The sequence below is a fragment of the Ylistrum balloti genome, unplaced genomic scaffold (genome assembly GCF_031769215.1).
Source record: "Ylistrum balloti isolate Yb309-2 unplaced genomic scaffold, AGI_CSIRO_Ybal_v1 Utg370160, whole genome shotgun sequence".
In the NCBI taxonomy this organism is placed as follows: Eukaryota; Metazoa; Mollusca; class Bivalvia; order Pectinida; family Pectinidae; genus Ylistrum; species Ylistrum balloti.
The window spans coordinates 880,820-908,310 of record NW_026782156.1 but is presented as its reverse complement, the minus strand read 5'-3'; the positions used below and the strand labels follow the sequence as shown (position 1 = coordinate 908,310).

At 32.5% G+C, this 27,491-nt stretch overlaps 1 protein-coding gene across 2 annotated transcripts; it reads left to right on the top strand.

The window, feature by feature from the left end:
* The first annotated feature begins 14 nt into the window (after window positions 1-14).
* On the top strand, window positions 15-27,491 carry LOC132550994 (microtubule-associated protein RP/EB family member 1-like). 2 transcript variants are annotated; one of them, XM_060215099.1, is made up of 8 exons: window positions 15-58; window positions 9,912-10,042; window positions 10,412-10,450; window positions 17,801-17,907; window positions 21,123-21,327; window positions 22,892-23,013; window positions 23,585-23,731; window positions 24,337-27,491. In XM_060215099.1, the coding sequence occupies exons 2-8, from the start codon at window positions 9,916-9,918 to the stop codon at window positions 24,403-24,405; spliced, it is 816 nt and encodes a 271-aa protein (XP_060071082.1). In that variant the 5' UTR covers window positions 15-58; window positions 9,912-9,915; the 3' UTR covers window positions 24,406-27,491. The 2 variants fall into 2 exon arrangements, with proteins under 2 accessions (XP_060071082.1, XP_060071081.1); XM_060215098.1 differs by lacking the exon at window positions 17,801-17,907 and adding an exon at window positions 16,651-16,757.

Sequence of the window (27,491 nt, the reverse complement as noted above, 5' to 3'; positions counted from 1 at the left end):
GTTCCGCATTGAGCCGAGGTGACGAACAGACAGACACCACAAGAGTAGTCACAGACAGGTAAAAACGTGACTAATTTCTATTGTTTCTTGATTTTAAAAGCTTATCTCATATAACTGATTGATTGGATTATTTAAAATAGTATAATAGAAATTTATTTTCAAATTTTAATTCGGGTTGTGTAAATAGATAATAGCCGTGCATTCCAAAAATCCGATGTGGCGGGTACGATGATGTTCCCATCCCAAAATTATTCATCCATTCATTCTGTAGTTATTTTGTGTAGCATGTCATAATTAAAATTTCACTACGGAAGTATTTCATGCAAAGAAGGTATTATAAAGTAAGTTGTTTATTGTCCAATGATGTACTGCTGTCATACGCGTAACCATTATTATTGCCGGTAATCTCATGGCAGCTGTGGTATTTCTTTGAAGCTGCATTGCATGTTTTTATCACTGGTTTCATTTTGACAGCATTGATATTATAATGTGTTGTTTTTGGTCAAAACTGTTGATTTACATGATACGCCATGGGATGTTCGAAGTTGAGAATTGCCTTTTAATACGTTGTCATTTTCTCTGACAGCATGCAGCATACATATGTAATAGGAAGGAGTAATGAAAAACAATGTGCCACTGCTGGGGTACAAACTAGCAACCATTCAGTCTCTTGTTGACACACTCTACCACTAGACTAAAGGGAAATTTCCTCTTGCTAAGGCTAGTAATGTGACCTGTACTCTCAACTTATACACCACTCCGGGCCTCCTTCACAAAGTCTTTGACCCCAAAAGACAACTGGGGTTTGATCTAGCAACCCTTCAGTCTCTAGCTAGGAGCTCTAACGCTCGATTCAATGGAAATACCCACTAGCCAAGGCAAGCTGTGCTCTCAACTTCTACACATACGTGTACGTGTGAAAGTAAAATGAAAACTTGCCATTGTCCCCATTATATATGACATTTTAGAGACTTTCTGGAGAACTAAGCATATTTTCTGAAGAAAATTTCACATGAACTGACAGCTACAACTACATTTGTAGGCAAATAAGCATGCTGTTACAAGTTAAGAGGCAGAGGCCATATTAATTCAACAGTGTTGGGTCATCCATGCACTTAGGACAAGTTGGTATTTTCATGTTTGGACATCTTGATATTTTTATAAGGTCACATTTTCTCTACAAGTATCAGAGATTATAGTCTGCCTGCCCTCTTATTTCTGAAACTTATCTGCAGCAGTGTAACTAGAAATGTACCAACTATCCTATTATTTATGATATAACAACCCATTAATACACAAATATTTGTATGAAAACACTTTTAAAATCCATATAAAGTCTCTTGTACCCACATGTGTTCAAATCTAGGTCATTGAAACAGTATGGGGGCTTTGGTAAGTACAAAATACAATTGGAAAATGAAACAGAAAGTTCAGTGGTGTAGTTGATTTTAACTTTATATCATTTAGCTTGCATCAACTGATTTTTAATCAACCGGTATAAGTAAAAAGACCCATTAAAAAACAAATATGGGAAGTAATTATGAGTGAAACCAAGTTGAAATACTCACAAATGCTTATCATGCCAGTTTATCCCATTCAAATGATAAAAGGTAAAGTAAATTACACATTCTTAAATTCTGCCAAAAATTTCTCACTGTCTATATTGAATCTGTTATATTGATGGGAAAAGCTAGAGTCTCCTCTGCTACACTTTCATCGTTTTTTATGCTCTCAGACCAAAAGATCAGGAGCATATTGTTTTTGTGCTGTTTGTCTGTTGTCAATTTCAACCTTGCCCATAACTATTGCATAGTAAAAGGTAGGGCTTTCATATCTGGCATTTGTGTTCCTTGTGACAAGACTTTTCCAGTGGTACCAAAATTTTAGACCATGTGACCTTGTCAGTGACTTTTGACCTACATTGAAAAATTTTCACACTGGCCATAACTATTGGATCATAAAATGTATGGCTGTCATATTTGGCATTTGTGTTCCTTGTGACAAAAAAATTTGACCATGTGATCATGACCTTGGCCTAAATAAATGCTTAATGACGACATAAGTGTTCAGAAGGTGTGTATGCAATTAGTACATGCTATACACAGTATAGTTTTATTGTCCCACTTCAGAATTTTGTTACACACAGGATATAGCACATCTTGTTCATTTCATTTTATTACATAATTACAATAACCATTCGAAACTCAAGTAAAGAATGGTCTTTTGGCTCGACCAGAATAAGAGAAATTTTTTGCTGAGAAAATCAACTTAAAATCTTTATAGAGCCAAGTAACCTTGAATGTCAAGAAGATATTGTGATTTGTATTATGAGATATGATTAATTAAATCCATGAGAATGTTGTTTTTATTGTAATCTTCAAATCATTCTGTATACCATTGCAAATGATAGTTCAAGATGATCTGTTTCAGTCACAAAGATATGGTGGAAAGGTACTCATTAAAGAAATCAGTACCATATCATACTGGTACGCTACATTTTTTTTAATGTGCACATATAAGTCTAAAGTTTTTCTGAAATTTTTTGTTGATCCACATATAAGGAACACCAGTATTTAATCTACACGCTGGTCTCAGGAGGAAAAAAGTTACAATATGGAAAATATAGTAACCTTCAAAGGAGCATATCAGTCTGTGGTTGGTCAGTTTTTTTGTCCTTGAACCAATAGAGTTGTTTGGACAGTTTTTTTCCTTGAAACAATAAGATAACTTTGCTTGTGCCTTCAATTCTATCATGACATGTTCCAGGTGTGCAGAGAGTGAAATGATTATAATCCATTGAGTATCAATTGTGAGAATGTTGATTTGAATGGTACAAATGAAGTTATGAACACTGATCATAACATAGATGATCATTGCCTATTGGTAATGCATGTATGATATATATATATAAACTTTATTTATTTTACAACAATTGCGAAATAAGTTATGTCAACTCAGGGCTCTTGATCTGCCAGATTTGGGGCCGATATTCGGCCCCATTCCCAATGCAAAATAGTATCTTTTTTTTCCCAATTTAGACCCCAAGTTCTCCCAATTCTAAGGAAAACACCATTATTTTTCCCAATGCTAAGGGCCCCGGGCCCCAGTCCCAAAATGGGGTGTGAGAGTCCTGCAACTTATACTTGTCACTCTTGTTGACCCAGATTGTAAGCGCGCGAGGGGTCTTCTTGTGGGAGGAAACCGGAGTACCCGGGGAAAACCCACATGGTCGGGCAGATGACCCCTTACCTTTTCACGTCCGTTCCGGGAATCGAACCCCGGTCGACTAGGTGAAAGGCGAGTGCGTTACCACTGCACCACCCACCCACCCATGCATGTATGATACTGGTATAAATATTTGACCTGAATTGATAAAGGTGAATTTAGAAATGTATTGTACATAGTAGACTTTAGCATGTCACTAAATGATAATAGACATGATGAGATAACACCAGGGTACATACAGTATATGTATATGTGTGATATGCATTCTAGTTATCCTTTGTTGGTTGTGTCAAGAAATCGGGATGAAGATCCAGAAATACTTGTCTATCATTCTGGAGTGCTAAGTTAAATACACTGGACATAAGATTCAGAAATGTCATTCTATCATCGAGGTGTGGATCCTATAGAACAATATCGTCAGAGAGAACTTCAGACACAAAGAAATACAGCTAGAAACGGTCATGCCTCAGACCTGTGGCGTAAAGCTAGAGATGGCTTATTGAAAAACAAAAAGCATGTTCAATTTGATAGGGATCATGCAAGTAATCAGCATGGTCCCTTCACATATAGCTCTAAACTAAAGGATGTGGTTACCTCAAGAGCCACACCTCATACTTCAGCTGGCCATCGTCATGGCGTTGACCTCTGGCATATGGCTAGAGCAGGCATTCTTAAAACCAAAAGGGATTTCAAAACTCATAGCAATAGCTGGGAGTGAGTATAATTTTCTTCTTTTTTTTTTAACAAGGGAATTAGATGGTGTTAATTTTAAAGTGTAATTCCATTGCCGTAAACCATACCTTGGATGAATACAATACAATAAAGTGTGTACTGTTAATCATAGTATTATGCCATGTTTCACTTTTAAAATGTGTGTATATTTTTATTATATATATGCAATATAATACTCTTAGAATCCCAAAATATGGAGTGTCCTAAAGTTTCACATTCATTTTAAACAAAAATGTTTCATTTAGTAACCAATGTGAACAGCATAATATGCTTGTGTACTGTTATGTTGTGATATGCTGAAAATGAAGTCTATATGAAACTTTCCACATTTCAAAAATTGGGCAAGTGAAATTGTACTCAGCAAAAATTCTAAATAATTGACCACCATATTTGACATCACATCTGACACTGTGGCCATCTCATTGGCAATTTACATAGTTTGTTAGGGACAGTTCACTCAATTTTTCCAAACAGTGATCACGAGTACATGCTAGAAATCATTAGTCTAAAAACCTACAAAACCTATTGTCTAAATGATGAATTGAGCTCTACAACTGTTTAAGGATTTAAAATTCATTTTGATGTTCTGTTTTCCCAGACATGCTTAGTTGATGGCTGACAGGTCAGGTGATTTTGATGATCGACATCAGAATATTATTTTGTTATGATAGTTCTGCTGAAGCAACTGATGAACTTCTGATAACTCCAATTCTCTCATTGGCTTACGTTAAATGACGCAAATTCTGCATCTTATTTTTTTGTCTCAATCTGTTATGTAGGTAGATGCTGGCCTCTTTAATTACACATTGTGATGTATAAACTGTGATTGATACATGTACATGTGTATATACAGTACCAAGTGTCTGATCTCCAATGGAGAGAAAGTAAAAGAATTGTTATAGAGACAAAGGGAAATACTTTGTCTTTGAAACTAGTGGGTATACAACAGCTACAAAAACGTCCAAGGAAATCAGTTTTAAACAATGCCTTAGAAATTCTTTTTATATATAGCTCACCTGATCCAACAGTGAATTTAAGCATTTATCCTGTTTCCTGATGTGAGCATGTTTTCAGTTTAGACAAGTTTTGATACCATTCTTTCAAATTCTTTTTACTCCTTGCCTTGGATATTACTGTGATTGACTATATTTGGCACAGGAGTAATGTAACACAGTCATCTTACACCTCTATAAGGCAACTGGAGTTCAGTTCTCCAATTAGAAGTAAGAAGGTATATGGGGTTATCTGCTTGACTGCATGGTATAATTTGGTTCATACTTTTTAAAAACAAAATCAGAGTGATATTTTTCATGCATCGCTTTTGATTTTTGCAATGCAGATAAAAAGAGACTGCTCTCTGGTAACTGAGTTTATATATATATATATATAATCATGACCAGTAATGGCCTTTGCATGACTTCTTGACTTTACAGAAATAGCAGAATGAGTTTATAACACTTATGTTAGAATGTTGTCAAATGACAGATTTAAAGAAAACAAAGTTACAAATGACACCAGTATCACCTCACAACACAAAATAAGTGTTGAAGTGCATCATACAAGTGTTTGTGATTTAATGTAACTTTTAAGTGATGCTTGTATATTTGACAAGATCAGAAAATTTATAACATAGGCACAAACAAATGCTTGAAATATTGATGTACTTTAATAAGTAGTGTTGCAATAACCACATGCATATACAGCACTTGTGAAATTCCAAAAGTTTTGTTAATGTTTCAAGGTTGGATAATTCTGGGGAAAAAAGAAGATTTTTTAATTCTAAATTGCGCCACTATATGAATTTCAAATAAATTGATAAATTAATTTTAACACTGAATGATATAAATTGTAATTCCAGAAACATTTATGATAGATGAATTATGTATTTATAATACAACAATACAATGTATCACCATTAGTTCTTCACCCACAGGATCTATAAATGACTCAATTTTGTGTAATGATATCTCAACATCAGTCAAAGTGTGTTGGTATCATCAGTTGAATGTGTCAATAATACTGGCATTTGTGTGTTAATTCAAACTTATCAATCAATATCCTGCTGTATGAATCACCACACAGCGTGCATTGTGTCTTTGTTATTCAAAATACTGTGATACTGGTAGAATTGGATGCACAGTGCAGACTACCTCCTTTAAAATTAAAGAATAGCATCAGTACGTAATTTCTGAAAGCTGAATTATGCTACAGAAATTTTCCATTCTTAAGGCATCCTTGTATTTATTGCATAAATTTATATATACCAGTGAACTCCGTTCAGTTTGTCAGCTGTTTTGTCAGTACAATATGTATATATATGATGCACACATACATTGACAAAACGGAGTATTGTTTTATTGCAGTTTTCTAAGCCATTTTTTTGGCACATGTATGAAAAAGGCCAGAATTCCAGCCTCAGTCATGAATATTCCATTCAGCTACTTTAAGCGTGTGCTCTGTGATCTCTAGTGATTCATTGGAATTCCCATCCCAGCATGTGAAACACACCTTCACAAATGTACACATACTCAATATATGGATTGATCAGCATCCATGTACTGCAGTTCAACAGTATTATACTGTATTTTTTTATGTCCATGAGTTGAGTTCATACACGGTAAGTATAGTATGAAAGCTTTGTTGCAGCTAAAGTGTATAAAGTAATCATTGTCGAGATGCAGTAATGACCTGTTGAAATGTAAAAATTGTTTACTGTGTAGCTTTTGATCAGATACACCAACTGTCTGTCTACGGTGTCGAGTCACTGCATGGTATCCATAGACTCTGATTTCTTTAATAGATCATTACATGATCTTAGATACCCTTGCATGTTACATATTAATGGAATTATATAAATGTTTGCTAGTAAGTGTACAAAATATTAATTGAAATTTGGCGTTTATATCATTGATAATCACTAAATAGTAAATCAGGAATATGTCATTACACTAGGAAGTCATGAAATGGCCATCTATGTGACTTAATTCATAAATCTTATGTTGCTTTCTGGATGTATATTAGCTCTCTGGATTTATAGTTTTTGATATAGAAAAGCAGAGGTTAGTTTCTTACATTTCAACTGCCTCAACAAAGGTGAATTCAAAGACTAAAGGTATTAATTTTCTTTCATATGCCTCTCTATAACAATATCAAGAAGTTGTATGCCTTATTGTGTTAGCTACTTCATGAGTTGTACATGCATAAATCAGAACATTAATAGATATTTTAAATACTTTGATCCAAGTTTTTGATAACAGCATAACCAATGTACGTGTTTTCCTGATTATAAGCCGCTGCTTTTTACCTTGGCGGTCAGTTGTGCGGCTTATATACTGGTGTGGCTTATATGAGGACGGATGAATAAAAAACCCCACTGAAACGTATTGTCTAGACAGTGGTTTCGCAATGTTTTGTATTTCGGATCGGCCGTTTTATTGACGAGAATCACATGCACTAATGACCTGCGTGACTTTGCACCCTGATAATTTTGGTTGCTTTTATATGTCCCGCTTCCAGAAAGAATAAAAAAAAAATAGTGATTTAAACCAAAGATATCGGTACAACAGTGACATCGGTTCAAACCAAACAAGTTTGATAATTGCTATTTTATGTTTTTGAAACATTTCAATAAGATACAGGATTATCTATCTATAATTCATATGTGAACTTATATTGAATGTTTCACTGACAAGATGATCTTTACAAATTGCCTTCCATTGTCTGTTATATTAAAATCAACAAACTTTGATTAAGATAATAGTTACCATATCATAGGAGAGGGTGTGGCTTATATTCTGATGCGGCTAATATGTGAATCAAATAAAAAAAAAATCTTTGAAAATTGGCTCTGTGGCATACATACCCCTGCAGTTTATAACCTGGAAAATATGGTTTATGATAAATTATATAAAAGTGGGTTTTTGGCCAATTCACTCTGTTCCCTTTTTAAGGCTTTCTATTTTGATGAAATTAAATAAGAAAAAACGACATTTTGTACCTTATGACATAGCTGATATATTGATAATAATAGAATACCTGATACATTAATAACAGAATTTGAGATCTAGCAAACAACAGAACAAGTATATATATATAGTATCAAGTTATAAAAGCCCTCAGTGTGACATGGCTCTAATTACATGTAGTTAAATCTGTGGTTCTGTGTTGATATTGTCCAAATATTTAGGTCAATTTCCCTGTATTATTAAGCACTTGTACTTTGTACTGGTTGATTTTGCCAGGTCAGAAATATCCTGTGATCTGTCTTCTCAATTACATTGACTTTTCACAGATTGACCGAGCAGTAATTAGTAAGGCATGTGTAGTTTTGGTAATTCTGTAAGGTTGTGGGGCAAGTAACTACAGATAGAGTGTCCCACTGTTCAATCTTAACTTTTTATCCTGGTATCAGTTTATCAACTACAGCCTAGCTACTGGGCCAACATCTGTATTTCTACTCAAGTATTCCAAATATCTATGTATCTAGACTAGTGCTGATACTGTACAAAGTTTTGTACATATATTATAGCTAGTTTGATTTCTTACAGTACTGCATGTACTTATATTATGATTGGGTTGGCAAGACAGAAGTACATTGTACCTATATACATGTCAGAGTGTCAGTACAGGTTGATTGGCATTTTTTTGTTTGCCTAATTGACAAACACATATCTATTTTCCACTGTTCTAGATATGATCTGTAATTGATTGACCATGTTCAGGTGTACTTGTTGAAAGCTACAGGGTAGGCTAGCTCTTGGTATATATATCCAGAACAGGAAGGGAAGACATGGAAGAAAAACATAAAGCATTCTCTTTTTTTTTACTTTATATACTCAGTATGTTATTTCAAACTAGCTGAAATTTGGACACTCATCATTCAATAGCTTTACAATTTTCCTTTCGTTTCAAGTGTAATTTATGGGGAGTTAGCTATAGAAAATTATATGCGCAGGGTAATTGATATAGATGTACAAGATTCCAGTCATGATCAAAAGTGATTTCTTTTTCTTTATGGCTTGATGACTGCTATATACATATATAGGTAATTACTCGATGTTATATACATGTATATCAGAAAACACATAGAAAATTAAATTGTAATGAAGATTTAATTAATTCAATATAAAAAACAAGAGAGTCTTCCTGTATTTGCTCTTGCATGTATGAACTTCCTTTACATATATAAATGTTGTATGTATTATCATGTTTTGCATCAGTGATCACATTTAATTTTTAATTCTTTTATTTTTTGACAAGATTTTACATATTACATAATATTCAAGAGAATCCACACAAAAACATACACCCACACTCTCACACTTGTGTGCTCTGACTTGACTATGTCTTACATATATATACATGCACCATCATCATCATCATCATCATTATCATCTTTATCATCATGCACATGTATCTACTACTTACTGTATACAAACTCACTCATCACATTTAATATTTCCAGTGATGTAAAATCATATATGTATACACTTGTATATACTTGTATTTTTAGCTAGTTTAAACTTACTTTGTCATCCTTGCATTATCAGAGGGTAGGCTATTCAGAATGCCCTATATCTGTGGTCTAGCTTCTGTTTAATTAATTTTAATTAATTTGGTTTTTGTTATTTTTTGGGAAGCACCAGAATGATCTCACTCAAATTTTACATATACCATAGGTTTCCTTGGTCTCTAGTTGAGCCCGCTATATTTAGGTACAGATCAGAAAACAAAATGACTGACAGGCGAGCATCTTGGATTTGGCACTTTAAGATTATTATCACTATATCTTCAGAGGATGTTCATATTTTATATAATTAAGAGCAAAAACAGAGGGGAGAAGGGAATAGATCCATCTTTTAAAGAACAGAAAAAGATCAAACAATGATGGGCACCAATTAAAAAACCCTCTGTACTGGCACTGTTATTCAATGATTGTTCTTCATATTTTTCAGGACAATGACCACGGCGGTGAATGTCTTCAGCACAAGTGCCACGTCTGATAACCTTAGCAGACATGACATGCTTTCATGGGTCAATGATAATCTTCAAACAAGCTATTCAAAAATAGAAGAATTATGTTCAGGTAATTAAAGAAAGTCTACTGTTTGTAAATATGTGTGTATTAAATATTTGGTGTTAATCAAGTGGGCCAATTTTTTCAAAGCAACAAGTATTGACATATAAAGATAAAATGTCTTTAAATTCTGGTGTACAATATTTCAAAATATAAACACACATGAATATTAAGTTCTGTACCTGATAAGGTTGTAGTTGACCAGTTGTCAGTATAAATGGCTAAAAAGTCTGACTAAACACAAACCAAAACCAATGATGTATATGTGTGATAAGTTTTATGTAATGATGTCATAAAAGAAAAAAATGACTGCAACTATTGACTAGACAATGAACTTGGTAAACAACATCATTAATAATGTTTTCATTTTGGTAACAGGTAGTGTGTACTGTCAGTTCATGGACATACTGTTTCCAGGTAATGTATTACAGCGTAAATTCATAATCCTATTATCACACTTGGACCATTCTATTTTAAGTTTTTAGGACTATTTCAAAATATTCTTTAACTCAAAATGACTTATTATGCATAAAGTATATCATAAATTTTGATTGTGTCATGTACATGTTCTAAAATATATTGCTAGCTATAACTGCCATAATCTGGAAAGTTTATATTGATGGTGACCATACTCAAAAGGGGAAAGGTATGATAGTAATAATTAAGGTATATTATTTTACATGTACTTTAGCAAATTACAACAAAATTATGTAGCAAGTATGTGGGCCCTTTGAAAATTAAAAATGTCTTGCTTTTCAATTGGAATATTGTCAAATGATTTCACTGATAAGAATCTATCAGACATCGATACATGATGACCTAGAAATTTCAATATTTTCAAAGATCTCACAGACTTCATTGGAAGTTTCTGAGTCTGCTAGATTGCTGATATATGTGTAGACATTTTGGAGTTGATTATTCATGCAAGCCTTGCTGTATTTTGACTTTGTTTACCTTGTTGATTTTAAATGTCTACATTTTTTACAAAGGAAACATACACCAAGCCTTCTTTACATGAATTTAAATACACTTAATCCTTGAAACTGTTTTGAATTCATTTATGTTAAAGGGACTAAATGGTTAGATTTCATCTTTTTTTTTTTTTTTTTTTTTGGACTTTGGCCAAGCATTGGAATACCAGAAATCAGCCAGGTTACAGAATTATAAAAATATAATGTCTGTTGCCATTTGTTGATTTGATCAGAGATATCTTAGGATAGTCTGCTTTCAATTTAACATTTCATGTTGGTTGATCACAGTATTGCATTAGGTATGCTAGGCTTTTAATTGCAGATTATACTGTACACGTCTTGTTTACAATTTTTACGTGAACCTGTTTACAAGACTGTCTGAAAAATGTGTTGCTGAATATTTTGCATATTCATAATAAGATGAAAATACAATAATGTAGGCTGCACTTATCAACCTACAGACTCAGTGAAATATGGAGTCTTGCCCAAGATTTATTTAATGGGAACTTCGTCATGTCATGTCACATGACAGTGAAAACATTGACAATGAAATTGATTAGTTTGATCAATCATAATTCTGCAAAATAGTAATGATGTTGACACAGATCCTGGTGTGTCTGATACACATCAAGAAGAAAATGATGATGTTAAACTTGAATCATAAAAAATGAAAAAAAAAATATGATAATACAAACCAAAATCAACGAGGTAAAAAGGACAAAATCCTTAAAGAATGAAGTAAAAGTGAAAGCTCCTGAAATTTGTAGAAAATAAATGTATCAACATCAAATTAGATAATCTAAGTATAAGAAAAAATGATCACATGTAAGTTTCAACTCCATATTGCAATATCATAATACAAATGAAATTGTACTCATTTAGCATCACAACTGTGTTGTCACTTTTTATTATTGAACACTTTAAAGTCTGTAGGACATTTTATAGTCATCACTAAGGTCAACTGCTAGCTATCTAGGCTATTTGTAGCTTAGACTGAATTTTACACCACTAAAAGACTCAACTACACACATATACCTCCATGGAAATGATATAAAGTGAATGAAAATTATATGATAACAAAAATTCATTTGAAAAGTTTATGCAAAATTTCATACAAAACAACTCTTGGCTAGTGTAGAGTTAGCTTTTTATGATGAAATCTGTCTAGAGCTTAAAAACTGTTCATAAGCACGGACAAAAAAACAATGAAGAGTCTGAAAGATTACATAGATGCCTGTTTAGTCATAAGCTCATAGGCTAATTATGAATTTACATCGTGTGGAACATTTTTAAATGCTTGAAACGCTAACAGGCCGATATGATTTTTTTTTCTTATTTCCTGTTATATCGCGAGGACTCTTTTTTCTGTTGAAATGAAACCAGCCATTGATTGTATGTGTAAATTGAAGGCGTGACTGGTTTACATTTTTACTATAAAATAAAAATGTTGAGATCTTCTTGGATTTTGATGCATATATTGAATATATAGAGGTATAATTGGAAAGAGTAATGAAACTCACAGCTCATAGCTGCACGGGTTTGAAAGATTGCCTGTTTGATAATGAAGCTTCAAAGTTGTTTCAGAAACAAGGAGAGACCTCTAAATAAACAGAGACTCTCAAAGAGACACAGGCCTATAGCTCAAATTCTTCTTCATAGTTGTCACCATCATTAATACTGATGATTCTGGTGAGGCTATAGTGATCTTTTGGTCTCTAGGCAGACACTCTATACCACTAGACTTAAGACAAATTCCCTCTAGCCAAGGCTAGAGACATGATCATTTGTACCCATAACTTCTACAACTTGTGGTGTCTGTAGGACTCATCAGTTTAAAACATACACATTGTGTCTGAGAAGTAATAAATGTGCAGTGCTCAAACAAGCTGATGAAATGTTATCGGTAACTATTGTGTAAGGTACATCTAAAGAATAAATGAAAAAGAACAGTCAATTTGATGATCAAGCAAGTGATGGATCAGATGTCAGTAGCTGTGTGACCAATCACTAAAGATCATATGCCATTCCATACCTAAATACCACTTCTTTATTTCTTTATTTCAATACACATCATACGCAGCATCTATGAGTATCCTGGACACTTTGACTTTTAAAAGTCACATAAATCAATTCATATCCGATAACTGAAAATTGACACATCTGAAAGAAAGGTGAACATGATATGTCATTGGTGTTGAGGTAATTGTAAACAATATTCATATAGAGACTCCAGATGTCGTTATGTTTAAATGTGTAACTTTTGTGATCTCCAGAAGCACCTACCACACTTCAACATTGTTATAAGGATTGTAGAAGTGGAAATCAAGGCTAGTGTATTGTTATAAGGATCCTAGAAATGGATAGTAAGGCTAGTGTCTGCGCAAGTGTTTAACAATTAGGCCCCAATGGAATATTTGGGCTTTTAGGTCATCTGACCCAAAGGGTCAAGATGACCTATAGCCATCATGCTTCATCCGTCGTCGTCCGCCGTGCGCCGTCCGCTTTTCATTCAAACAACTTCTTCTCAAATACTGGAAGGTCTAGGGGGCTAATACTTGGCACAGAGGATACTGGCATGGAGCTCTACCAAGTTTGTTCAAATGAATGACCTTGACCCACTTTAAAGGTCACAGGGGTCAAATATGTTAAAATCTTTAAACAACTTCTTTTAATTAACCAAAAGGCTCAGAGTGTAGATATTGGGCCTGTGACATGCTGGGATGAAGTGCTACTAAGTTTGTTAAAGTGAATGACCTTGACCCACGTTCAAGGTCACAGGGGCCAAATATGTTAAAATCTTTAAACGACTTCTCCTCAATAACCAAAAGGCTCAGATTGCTGATATTGTGCCTGTGGCATGCTGGGATGAAGGGCTATCAAGTTTGTTCGAATGAATGACCTTGAACAACTTTCAAGGTCACAGGGGTCAAATATGTTAAAATCTTTAAATAACTTCTTCTCAAATACTAGAAGGCTTAGGGGGCTAATACTTGGCCCATAGCATGCTGGCATGGAGCCCTACAAAGTTTGTTCAAATGAATGACCTTGGCCCACTTTCAAGGTCACAGGGGTCAAATATGTTAAAATATACAAACGACTTCTTCTCAACAAGCAAAAGTCCATGAGTGCTGATATTGGGCCTGTAAGATGCTTGGAGGAGAGGCTACCAAGTTTGTTCAAATGAATGACCTCAACCCACTTTATAGGTTTGGCTTGCTTTTTGTCAGATGACCGTTAAGGCCCATGGGCCTCTTGTTTTTTTTTAATTTTGTGTATGCACATTGACATTGTTGACTACTTACCAAAAGATAATGATGTGAATTTAAGCATGGGTCATTTCAATTTCATTATATATTTTTTCACTTTTTTCAATAACTGTTGGTGTATACTTTTAACTTTTATAATTACCAAAAATATCATAACTTTAAAAATACTTTGAGATGTTGTAACACTCTTTTATAAAATGTGATGTTTAAATCCTAACTATTTAGTCCCTTTATGTAATTTTTGGCTTTGTAGCTGTCTTTGTCTTTATATGTAAACACCATGTTGATTTTGATGAGTAAGGATTATTCAGAGTCAGTTGTTGTATACGATAATGAGTATCTGGGGAAAATTTTGTTCGCATTTGGCATTTCCATTTTGTGGAATCAATAGGTATAAGCAAGGGAATTTTAGTGTTGCTGTATTTTTTACTGTGTAATGATGGACATAAAGACAGATGTTATTACCTATCAGACAAAAGTTTCTTTACAAGGTCCATACATGATCCAATAAGACTTACATCGATATTATGATTAGATCTATGAGCATGCTTTGATGGTGCTGAAATTCTTTGAGATGACTATTGAAGAAAGTTGTACAGTATTTGAGATGTGATATAGCAGTATTCAGTAATAGTGATATAGCAGTATTCAGTAATAGTGATATAGCAGTATTCAGTAATAGAGTTTTATCGATTAAACACACATTTGTTAAAAAGTAGAAGTAATTATGAAACCTGATCTGGTTAACTCAAAAAGCAGTTATTAAGTAAATTTTTTGGTTTATTAATTGAATTATTATTGAAGTCAGCCTTTTATTGTCCCTCTTGATAAATGATGTAACAACTTAATATAACACTTATTTAGTTATAAGACCATATCAAAAATTTATGAAGCTGTATTTTCTTATATCCATTACAATTCAAATGTTCTAAATCATTATTTTAAGTGCAAGATTTTATAATTCATCGATATGTTTGGTGATGGTCATGGACATATGGTCCCAATGCTGAACAGCTGAATCTATACACTGCAGGCTTAAGGTCATATGGTGATTCTAGGTTGAAAGGCAAGGCAAGGAAAAATCCTTGTCCAATGGATTTGCGCCAACAAAATCTGGCTTGTCGAGGCTTGTGCTAAACATAATTGTATATCTTGTTGATATTATTATGTAAGGACAAGGATTTTTTCAGACCCTAGTCCTGGTCCTTCGATACCTGTTCTTGTTTTGATATTTGACTCATACCAGTACACATACAACTGTTTTTCATCATTCTTATGTTTGTTCTGACCTGCAATGTTTCAAGTATTTTATCATAATGATGAATGCATTTGAATTGAACTTAAATTTATTCTTTCATAGAAACTTCAGTTAGGTCTACCTCAGACAGGTTATACAAAATATCTTTTCGTTTAAGGTAACTTTTTAGCTTGACTGTTTAAAGAGTCAATAATACAAAATATTTAGGCAATGGTTTATAAAGCATTATTTCTTTATTACATATTTTAGTGTCTAAAAAAAAGTATGGCATTGTATACAGTCGATTTATCTTGTAAGCCTGTTACTGGCATGTTTTATGATGTGATCAATATCCCATAGTTCTGATGTCCCTTGAAGTAATTCATTGGAATTGTCTCACAGGAGGATTGAGACATCCCTGTCCACAGGACAGACCCATGTTTGATTTTTTTCTCACATACTTCACAAATAAAAGTGATAAAAAATTGCAAGTTGATGTAAAACTTATTCATAGCATCATAGTCATTGTTAAATTGAGTACTGTCATAGCACAAGTTTGCTCTCTTTATCTTTTTTATCTTTTCCTTAGTAAAAACCATAATGCAATTTTGGAGTATGGGAGTACTTTTTCTATGCCCCACCACTTTAAGGAGGTGTATATAATGTTAGCCCTGTCTCATTCCAAATCAATGGCATATTTTTTCAGGACTTGACAGATTTGGTTCATATTTATCTCTTACAAGTGTATCATTACAACAAGGTCTACACCATATAATATTGAAGCAATCATCAGTCAAATCAAGGTTAAAGGGTCAAAGGTCACATTTGACAATTTCTGCAAATTATTCATACTATAATACTGATGTACATGGCAGCTGGGGCATTCATGTCTTAGTCATTTTCTAGTTTGAAATGATTTGATTAATTATCAATGAAAGTTTATAGAATGAGAGGTTGAAATTGAACTAGTACATTATGTAGCTTATCTGTTTATGCTGTTTTGACTTGTGATTTCCTTGAAATTTCTTTGAATAGGTAAAATTAATATTATATAACTACTCTTGTAATAATCTGTTTGCTGCATATACATGTAAAGTGTGTCATAATTGTCATCAAATGTAACTTGATTCATTCATATTTCAGGAAGTCTCTCGATGAAAAAAGTAAAATTCGTTACTAAATTAGAACATGAGTATATAGCGAATTTCAAGCTGCTGCAAAATTCTTTCAAGAAAATGCATGTGGACAAGGTGAGATGAGAGAAAACAACCGACAGGAGGAGTGATCTGACACAGAACTTTCCTCCAACGTCTCTTAACAGCAGCCTATTTGCCTTAACATCATCTCCGCTTACATGTACACATTGCCTTGTTAAAATCATGTTGAATTTGCCATATAGTTTACATCAGAGTTTGTAAATGTATGGAGACATGGATGATTTTAAGCAAGATAGTCCTGGTTTATATACATATACACTGATATATGCCACAACTATTTTTATGTATCAAAAAAGTTTTCAAAAATTCAAAGGTTCACTCACAAAATACAAGACATCAGACAAATTAATGAATTTCATATAAATTGGCATAAGATAGAGTTGGCATTGTTGATATGTTTATCAACCAAAAACTTTAAGCTAGTGATGGGTAGATAATCAGATTTTATTAATTTGTTAATGAGCAAATGAAAAAATTTTGTAATTGAATTTGATAGAATTCAATTTTAAATGTTTATGAACTAAATACGTAAAATATAAAAAAAATGTTTTCCCTTTAAGGCAATTATTATTATATTGATCTCCCATCACTTGATTAAACCATCATTGTTCTTGAGCATGTAGGTACAATTGGTCACACTAGTTGTATGCATGGGCTTTTTGATTTGATTTGGTAAAGGGATAATTAATAACTAAAAAATCATTAATATTGTTTTCCTTTCAGCAGATTGACTGAGTTTTGTGCCTCCATGTTTGCCTGATTTGAAAAAGAAAACAATGATTGCTGGTGAAACTTTTTAAAACAGTATTGAGAAAAAATCAAATCTCCTTTTGCCATTATTCTTTGAAAATATCTCGTTAATGATTATTTTCATACAGATATGTTACACTAGCAATCATTTCTACTATAGTTTTTCTTTCCCTATCATCCTGTATGTATTCATCCCAACTCTTGTATTCTGCACCGGTTCAAATATATCTTCATATATAGGTATGAATCTGTGTAGAACAGATGCTAACGGAATTATTCAAAGCAAATTTTATTGCCAAGCTTTTACGTTTTTTAATTTGTTTCAGGAAATATACCTATGAAGCAAGTGAAATTCAATACAAAACTAGAACATGAATATATACAGAATTTCAAAAGACTGCAAATCTGCTTTCAAAAACTGGGTGTTGATAAGGTGAGTGGCAAAGGTCATGACCCTTGACCTGATGTCATCTCCATAATGCCACAAATTCACCAACACATTGGTTGTTCAGTTGAATCATTGTCTCTACTCCCAGATTTGTCTCTATGCCCAAATTTGCTTTCTTACACAGTTTGTCTGCTTGATATTAATTATAATGTGCATTATTGTGTGTAACTAGTGGTTTTATCTTCTTCATGTTTTGTATCATGTAAAAAAACAAAGCAGCTTTCAATATCACTTAATTTTGTAATACTACTTCAATCATAAAGTATACATCACATTAAAGAAATATTTTGGATTCATCTTCAAAGCATTTTCCATGCAACAAATGAAATGATCCAAACTTCTTCAAATCTGTCTGTACATGTTTTATCATAACATGTAACAGCCATCTAAAGAAAAAAATCTGTTATTAGATACCCAGTATGACCTGTAACTTTTAGATGATACACATGTATTAATAGTTTTAAAACAGTGTTACTATTCATACATGACAGTCTGTAGATATAAATCAACTTCATAAATAAATTGTTATTATATTAATGAAGAAACTACATACCTAATATTTGTTCTGAACTTCTCTTAAAACTGATTTCATTATTTTGGGAAAGTAAAGTCTGCAGATGATCTGTGATGCTTTATATAGATATAGGTGTCACAAATGCATTCAATCTACAAATGCCATAATTTTTCATAAATGTCCATCCTGAAACTTGGTATGTTTGTTGTATTATGATATAACGATATATATTTTTTTAATAATTCACATCTTCATGCCACTATAAGTGCATACCAAGGTAGCTTGTAAAAGGTTAATTATACTCATATTTATGTTTCTGTCACAAAGTCATGATACTTGATTGAATGTCTTCTTACATGGGTACATAATTGCTATTGTGTTTGCTACACATCTGCACTTTCTTCCAACATATGCAAAAACAGAAAAGTACATACCAACTTCTGTGATTACTTAATTAACAGCCTTTTGTTGTTTGTTACAAATCTTGTCAAATTTGGTTTGGCATCATCTGTCCATAAGCCATTGACATTTTCAACTCTTAAAAACAGAGAGATCAAAGTTGAACCAAACTGTGATTTAAAAAATCTACATGCATCCCCAGTTAAAAGTCCCTAAGGGGAAGGGCCAAATTTACTCAAATTTCAGTAATCTTCTTAAAACACAGATATGGTAGATTCTGTTTATGAATGGAAGGATCTTAAGGTGCTTTGCTAAAATTGTTAATTTTAATACTCCATGATATCACAGTTTTCTCTTATGGAAGAATAGTTTGGCTTATCAAATAGTAAATATAGGAAAATAACAGTTTGAGAACATTTTGATAAATTTCCATCAGAAATTTAGTAAGGGTTGGCAATGTGTGGTTTGCTTATTTTGACTGAGTTACTCCATGGGTTTTGAAGGACAGAGCCAAAAGGGATCAATTTCACTGAGAATTAAAAAATCTTATTTTCAAGGCCCTTTACATATATATACCCAAATTGGTCTTTATTACTAATGTTCATGTAGGCAAAGAATATGTACTAAAGTAGATCCTGTTTAATTTGCATTGGAAATTATTCCAACTTGGTAATGATTATTAATATGTGAAGACAGTGTCATATTTTGCATATTTTAATTTGACTGACCCCCATAAGACTCCAGGGGCAGGGACAAAAGAGATCATACTAGTTAACACTTAACAGCATTCTCCTTCAGTTTCATGAATGCTGAAATCAAAATGCTGTTCATATCTTAATTTGTGTTATACTAGATATATCATTCAGCAGTTGTATTGTTTTTGATATGTTCAAATATTTCAAAAAAAAAATGTTTCCTTTGTATAGTAACATTACATGTATCAAGTTGCTATGATCTTCCTGTAATAACAAGTGATTTCAACAACAACAAATACTACAGTTTTTATAGAACTCTGATGTTTGTTTAGGACGTCAGGGCCCCTTGTGTGTTTTGTGATTGGGAATACACTTTATTTTAACAATCAGAATTTCAGTAAAAATTAAGAGATTTAGAAAATTATAGACCATGAACCGGTGAGTGAATAGTTACTAGTATGCAATCTATGCATGTTTCACTATAACATTCTCATTTCCTGATCTAGGACTATTATACATAATTCTCTGCATGTTGTTTGATGACTCATCAGTTTTTTCTGGTATCACAATTATACAACTGTATTTACCCTGTTAAAAATCCAATCACTCCAATTTTTCCTTAACAGTCAGACAGATCAATATTTGAGATGAAGAAAAAGTTAGCTGTGAATACTGTTTTACCAAAATTGGTTGTTCTTTTTTACATACAAATTTTATGTTTAGTCAAAAGGTAATTGTAAATTTGAAGTGGCCTTAATTAGGATTTTTTCACATGTATTCAAGAAGTAATTGTAAATTTGAAGTAACCTTAATTAACAAAAAAATTATGGCAAATTCTTAAACTTTGGTCTTGATGAAGGAAACTTTTTACACACAAAAACCCCACTAACAACACTATACACACATATATATATTTTAGCTAATACATATATCTTTCATTAGTACCATTATAAAACCATTATTTTATATGAATTTATTTCAAGCTTATACTCTATGTATGTGCTGATGATAAAAAAATTGCTATCATAATAGCTGTGGTTGATAATAAGTAATCATAATGAAAAAAAAAAAAAAAAAAATTAAATATACATTCCTAAGTGCATTGTAGAATTATTTTTCCTATCTCTAATTTAGTGGCTTAACCTTCATAATATTGAATGGGTACTGGATGCAAGTAATATAATAAAACCAAATGATTTTTTTTCCAGATTTTAAAAAGTTTGAACAAATATGATTTCATTAAGTGTATTATAAGATGAGTCATTTATGTAGAATACTATTTTCACTTGATGGACCCTATTATCCATTTCAAGTGGCTTATGAATATAAAGTACCGGTATTAATTCATGATCAATCAATTAAAACGTGATTTAAAAATTCTTATGGTGGCATAGTCATACCCAAGCAGATTATAAATTACATGTACAGTATTTTAAATTACATTTTTATTTCTTAATTTTCACATGAACTGTTCATAAGAGTTCAGTTACGCTCTATCAAATGAAGAAGTTAGGTCACCAGGACTGTTTCATTTACTATTTACAGATTTTGTGCTATTCTCACCTCACCATTATTCCATTTTCACTTATTAGGTTATTCCAGTAGAACGACTTGTAAAGGGACGTTTTCAAGATAATTTTGAATTTTTACAATGGTTTAAAAAATTCTTTGATGCAAATTATGATGGAAAAGATTATGACCCATTAGCAAGCCGGCAAAATCAGGCTATGGGAGCACCACCAAAAGCTGCAACACGGTCACCTGCCGCAAAGACATCGGCCAAACCAACTAGATCAGGTATTTGTATATTTATTTTTGAAACCATTCGTAAAATTAATGACAGCCAACACATCAGTTTCATGCCCAGTAATCAGTATTATTATCAATAATGATTGAAGTCTTGATTTCCTGTGACTCTATGATTGAATCTATTCATATACAGAGCAAACTCTTGATATATATTTGTATACATTCTATGATAACCTGTCCCTGTAATAAGGTGATTTATAAACTTGCATTACTGTAAGCCAATTATTCTTTGATGTCATAAATTTTCACAATTTTGACCGATGGATGAAGTAAATTTTTACCACACTATCATCAGATGGTGGGCTATTTTAATCTCCATACGTTTGCAGTGTAAACGATTTTTGTTATCACTTTTTCATGAGAAGTACTGGATAGATCTTTCAAATTTCATATATAGCTTCCCCTTGGTACCTAGATGTGCCTGTTTGATTTTGGGACTGATCAGAAAACAAAATAGCCAACAGGTGGCCATTTTGGATTTTTTTCAATAAAGTTTGTTATTGCTATTTCTTGAGTAGTACAGCATGGATCTTTCTCAAATTTCATATGTTTTATTTTGGGTCTGATCAGAGGAACAAAATGGCCAAGAGGTGGCCATCTTTGATTTCGCCAAGTAAAATTTGTTATTTCTATTTCTTGAGAAGTGCTTTATGGATCTCTCAAATTTCATACGTATGTACCTCTTGGTCCCTTTCAGGTGACCATCTTGGATTTGGCACTTAAGATTCTTATCATTTTTTTCTGTTATGGATTAATGTTCAAATTTCTTATCGTTAAGAGCAAAAAACAGAGAAGTGAAAAGAACAAGTAAAGATCAAACAATGGTGTGCACCAAGATCTCTGTGGGATCTTGTTTTCTGATGTCGTTGGCCCTCATATTTATTTGCCAGTTAAAGATATATGTATAGGAATATTACTCCAGCTGGCTGGATACATGTAATTTCATTGTACACATATCAAAAGCCAAACTTTTTATCAAAGAACATCAAGAAAGTACCTTCATGTCGATCATAGCATTCAAATGTTTATTATTTCAACAATTTCTCCTAATAGATCAATTAGATTGCCTATTTATAGTTAACAATAACCAGAATCTAGTTGTCACAACATTACATGTGTTCAAACTTGTGTTCTTTGTACATGTACTGTTCACACTAATGACAGTTTATGGTTTATAAGTTGCATTAAATGTAGCAAGTATATTCAAGAATCGGCTTTTCATGCACTCATTAAGAATTTTATGATACAGATATAGGTGTTATTACAAATGCCATTAAGAAATTGTTTCCTAGAATCACACTCAGGTAGTGTCCTAAATGGTGTATGAATCTGTTTGGTTCACCTGCAAATGTTTGATAATTTTCAATTTCGTAATGATACATGAATAAGAGCAAATATCACTTCAGCAATATCCTGCTGTACGTTATAATCCATGTCGTATGACTGAAGTTTGATTCTGTTCTATTGAATAAACCTTTATAACTTCATTAAAAAACTGATGGTAAAAAAAAACTGTATGCAATTTTCTCAGTATAATTTTGTTCATTTTCAGTTCCATCTGCTCAAACAAGAAGTCCATCTGGTTACGGTGTTAAACAGCCAGGAGCTCGTGCTAATAACCATGCAGCAGCTGGAGACAAGAACTCAGAGATGGTGTCAGATCTTACTCAAAGGGTAAGGAATAGGCAATTCAGTGCTCTGATTATCTCATTATCTAATACTGACTAACTTGTTTTGTGGACTGAAAAGGTTTAAGAGAGTAAGTGAAACATCTCTCATTTTGAATAAGCATGATTATAGTTATTTTTTGCTTTATTAAATATTTTTGAAGTCAAATACTGTTAAATCACCAAGAATGTATTTCAGTGAGACTCTGTTTTCTTGGTTTGTCAAAAAATACCTATGTTTTGAAACTTGATTTGGTGGATAAATATAGCTTAATATATCCAACAATACCAATTTTAACAATTTATGGACATGTAAATTTGTGGATTAAAAGTTCTCATGAAATCAACAAAAAGTAATTCTAGAGGAAAGTGAATGGTCTCACAGGAAATAATTTTTTATAACTTTGGTTTTGTCAGGGCCTTTGATTCTTTTATGAAAACCTATGCGCTCACAGATGTTGTGACTATTTCTTCAGACAGGTTAAAGACTGGCAAATGTAATGAAAGAAATCACCATAGAAGGGATGAGAGACCTTGTGTTTTATGGATACAACACAAAGATTTTTTTTTGTTTTCAGGTTAATGAATTACAGCTCACTGTAGAAGGTCTTGAAAAGGAGAGAGATTTCTACTTTGGAAAATTGAGGGATATTGAAGTGCTGTGTCAGGAACATGAAGATCATGAATATATAAAAGGCATTATGGAGATCTTATATCAGACAGAGGTTTGCTAATTTTCTTAGTACTGGTATATAATTTGGCATTTTACAAATTCAAGATGTCAGTAGAGATTTCTAATCTGGCTATGTTCTCACTGAGAAGTGAGAATTTTACTGTTAGAATTAGAGAAAACAGTATTGATTTAAATATCACCAACCACTACTCATCTAAAATCTGGTTATAGCCTTTCAAAATTAAGGGTGGCAGGGTTTTGTAAAGTCAATTAAAAGGACCTTTAATCAATTATGTTGTATATTATCACATTTGTATGTATCAAGAAGATATTCTATGTGAAATTTTGAACATTATTTGGACTAATTTGAATTTTAATCTAAAGCATAGAGATATCTCGTGATTCTAGTATATTCATGATTTAAGCAGGCGATAATATGGCCAGTGTTAGGTTAGCATTATGTTATTAGTTGGTGATGCTGAGATTTCAGCAGCTCCACTATGTTGGCCTTTGACCTATTGATTTCTCTTTGTTAACTGGGCACAGTGACTGCGACTGCAACATTTTAGCTTTATCAATGTGCAAAGAAATGTTGTTTTTTAACATATTCTGTATTCCACTCTGAAGAATGAAGAGATGAACTCTTATCTGTTATAGGAAGGCTTTGCTCCACCAGAAGATGAAGTTGGCAATGACATTGATAATGGAGAGGAAGAAGAATATTAGAAGACCATCTTAAAGACTGATGTATATATTATGTGGCCCAGCCCTCATTACATCTGAATTTTCAACTATTATGATAGTTTAATATTGGTTTGAGGTCTTGGAAAGGCTGTACCTAAGGAATGGTTACCTGAAGAAGCTGTACAGATTTCTTCAGATACACATACACTCATAGAACGAAAGGAAGAATGAATGCTAGGAAAGGATCTGTACCGTTGATGCTACAAGACATATTCAAAAGAATCCACTCTGATGTGATAATTGTTGGCCAGACATTTAAATAAATATGAGTCTAATTGTCTCAGCTAAGGCTTAAAATAGTGCTACCCATTCTTGTATGAATTAAAAAGTGTTATGAGTACACCTAGTGCTACAGTTTACAGACATTACATAACATTGTGTTTGCTGCATGATTTGTACTTTTTCTCAAAATATTCATGTTTTTGTATTAACAAAGATTGAGATCTGCATTCTTTAAACTTCTGAAAGTAAAGTGTTTTATTGCTGATTTCCTTTGAAAATCAAACGCTGGTGTAAATCCAACTTTTTTGCTCAGTTTAGAAAATTGATTCCTTTTCTTATTGTGAAAAGTGTAACCAATGCACATGCATTATTTCACTTCATAACCATGTCAGAAAATATCTTCAATGTCAGAATGATTGATTTTGATTGATTATGTGGATTTGTTCAAGTGACATAAATGACTTTGTAATCCAATGCAAACAAAAACAACACAACATTTTGTGGCTTGAAATTTGGGAAATGGGAAGTATTGAGTTGACATGCAAAAAACATTTCCATACTTGACTTTAAGTCCTCTGCTTTTCTAACAGATTTGTTTGGGTTTTTTTGTCTTTGGCTCCCTTTTCAACCGGATAATAAACATGGCATTTTATTTACTTATTTGTGTGTTAGTGTTCCATTGCCAGTTGTAAGAATGATGTCATAGTCAATGTACTTAACTATCAGTAGGATACCTGGAGATCTAATACCCTGGTGTATACAGAATTAAAAGTGATATCAAAACAATTAAGTCCTTCATTAATTAATTTTGAACTATATCCATCATACTCAAAAAGGTATACCCAATGATAAGAAAGTACAGGTAACTTTAAACCCCAATATACTCAACACTTGGCAAATTTACCAAATTCAGAAAATTTCGTAGAGAACTTCCACTTGATAATTAAGCAAAGATAAGATTAAAACATACTGAACTGATTAGTATGTATGAAGAAACACTTTATGAGGGTAACGAGACAAGTGAAAATTAATAAAAGTGGGTCCCATTTAAAATACAAACTGGTATTATATGACGATCAGAGGGCCATCAGGAAAAAAACACATGACCAATTTCATCACTGAAATGTACAGGTATAGTAGGCACATTTACAGTTAAAGTGCGATGTTGCTTGTGCTGCACGCTTTTCGTGACATATCGCAGGTGGAATGCAATTCAAGGGCTTGCTATGTAGTCTGAATAGGAGGTATTTGTGTTGTTAGTAAATAATGACCCCGTCATGGAAACGTCTAAACGATTTTCTGATTCTGGTTCAGCTATGATTGTAAGTGGAAGCATTTTCACAAAAAGTAAATTTCAACAGCTTTTATATTTATGCAAACACATGATATCGTCTCAGTTATTTCTCATATCAGTAAATCTATACTGTATCAACATAAATATTTTTTCTCTTCTGTCTTTTGGTGAAAGTTGCGTATATTGGGGCTTTGAAATGTTTTGAAACAATCAATTTTGAAGTGTCTCATAAAGAAATCCATTGCATATATACCTTTGTAGCCCTGAGATCAACTTTGAACAATAACTTGAATATTCACTATCAACAGTTACATGCAAATGTAGTTGAAGTGAAGTAGTGGGCTAATATGCTTCGGAGATTTTAGGTTCCTTGGGTTACCGCTCTGAAATATTTTTTTGTAGAGATGACTAAGTGAGGAAAGCATTACTTTGAGGGTGAAGCAGACTTCATGATAATTCAGTTTTTAGGTAGTTAAGTTGGTTTTTGTATTTTTCATACAGTTTTGCATGTCATTGCTACCCTAAGATCTGTTAATGGGTTAAAGAGACGAGATAAAGATTTCGATCTATCCATGTATTCAAAGTTATGTATAATGAAATTTTAATCAAAATTAAGGCATGATTATAATAGCTAATGTTACTGTATTTATGGTGTTGTACAATCATACAGGGTTCTTTAAATGAGCTCTCTAAAGTGCTTGATACATTGGAATACTGTAGATGTTCATACATTCAGAGCAAATCATAAGATTTTTCTGGGCTTTTTTTTTTAGGTAATGAAACTTGATACAGGCAAGGTTGATGTAAAAACTATTAAAAGTATGACAAACAAAGGGTGAAATTATACAGCATTAGCTTATAATATTTATAAAAGTATTTTATAATATGTAACTTTGCACTTGAAATATACTAGTATATTATTTCCAGCATGGTGAAGTTCTGTTTTAAATAAAAAGAAGGAGCATTGATATAGACAATGAATCTCGTTCTAAATTATTTCCAAAGTGTTATTGACTATCGTTGTTCAAGTTTGAGGTTTCTTCATTTGATAAAATGATTACAACTTGGAGTGAAAAAGATATGAAATTAATATGAAAATAGGAATAAAAGTGATGTATTTGTGAAGAGTTACCACACAGAAACATTTGATTCAATATAGAAATTTCGATAATAGTTTTATGAGATTGTCTTTAATGAACTGATGCAGGTAAAACCTCTGCAGATGGTAGGTCTCTGGTCACAAAATATTGCTAATATTTACTATTTTGTTATTTTGCCAGTTCATTGTAAGTCAATGTACCATAGTCTGATTACATTTCTATTTTATTTATGTACTCTGTTTGCAATTATAATATATGTATTATATCTTAATCACTAAAGAAATTACATTATAGTTCAGCATGCATACATTTGTTTATCAGTTTAAAAAAAAAACCTGTATAAATGTTCAGTATTTGTTCACAGTAACTTTTCTTTTGCAAAATTTGTAATACATAACTAGCCAAAATGTTCAAAAAGAGGATAATAAAAAATAACACCAAAGCAAAATATA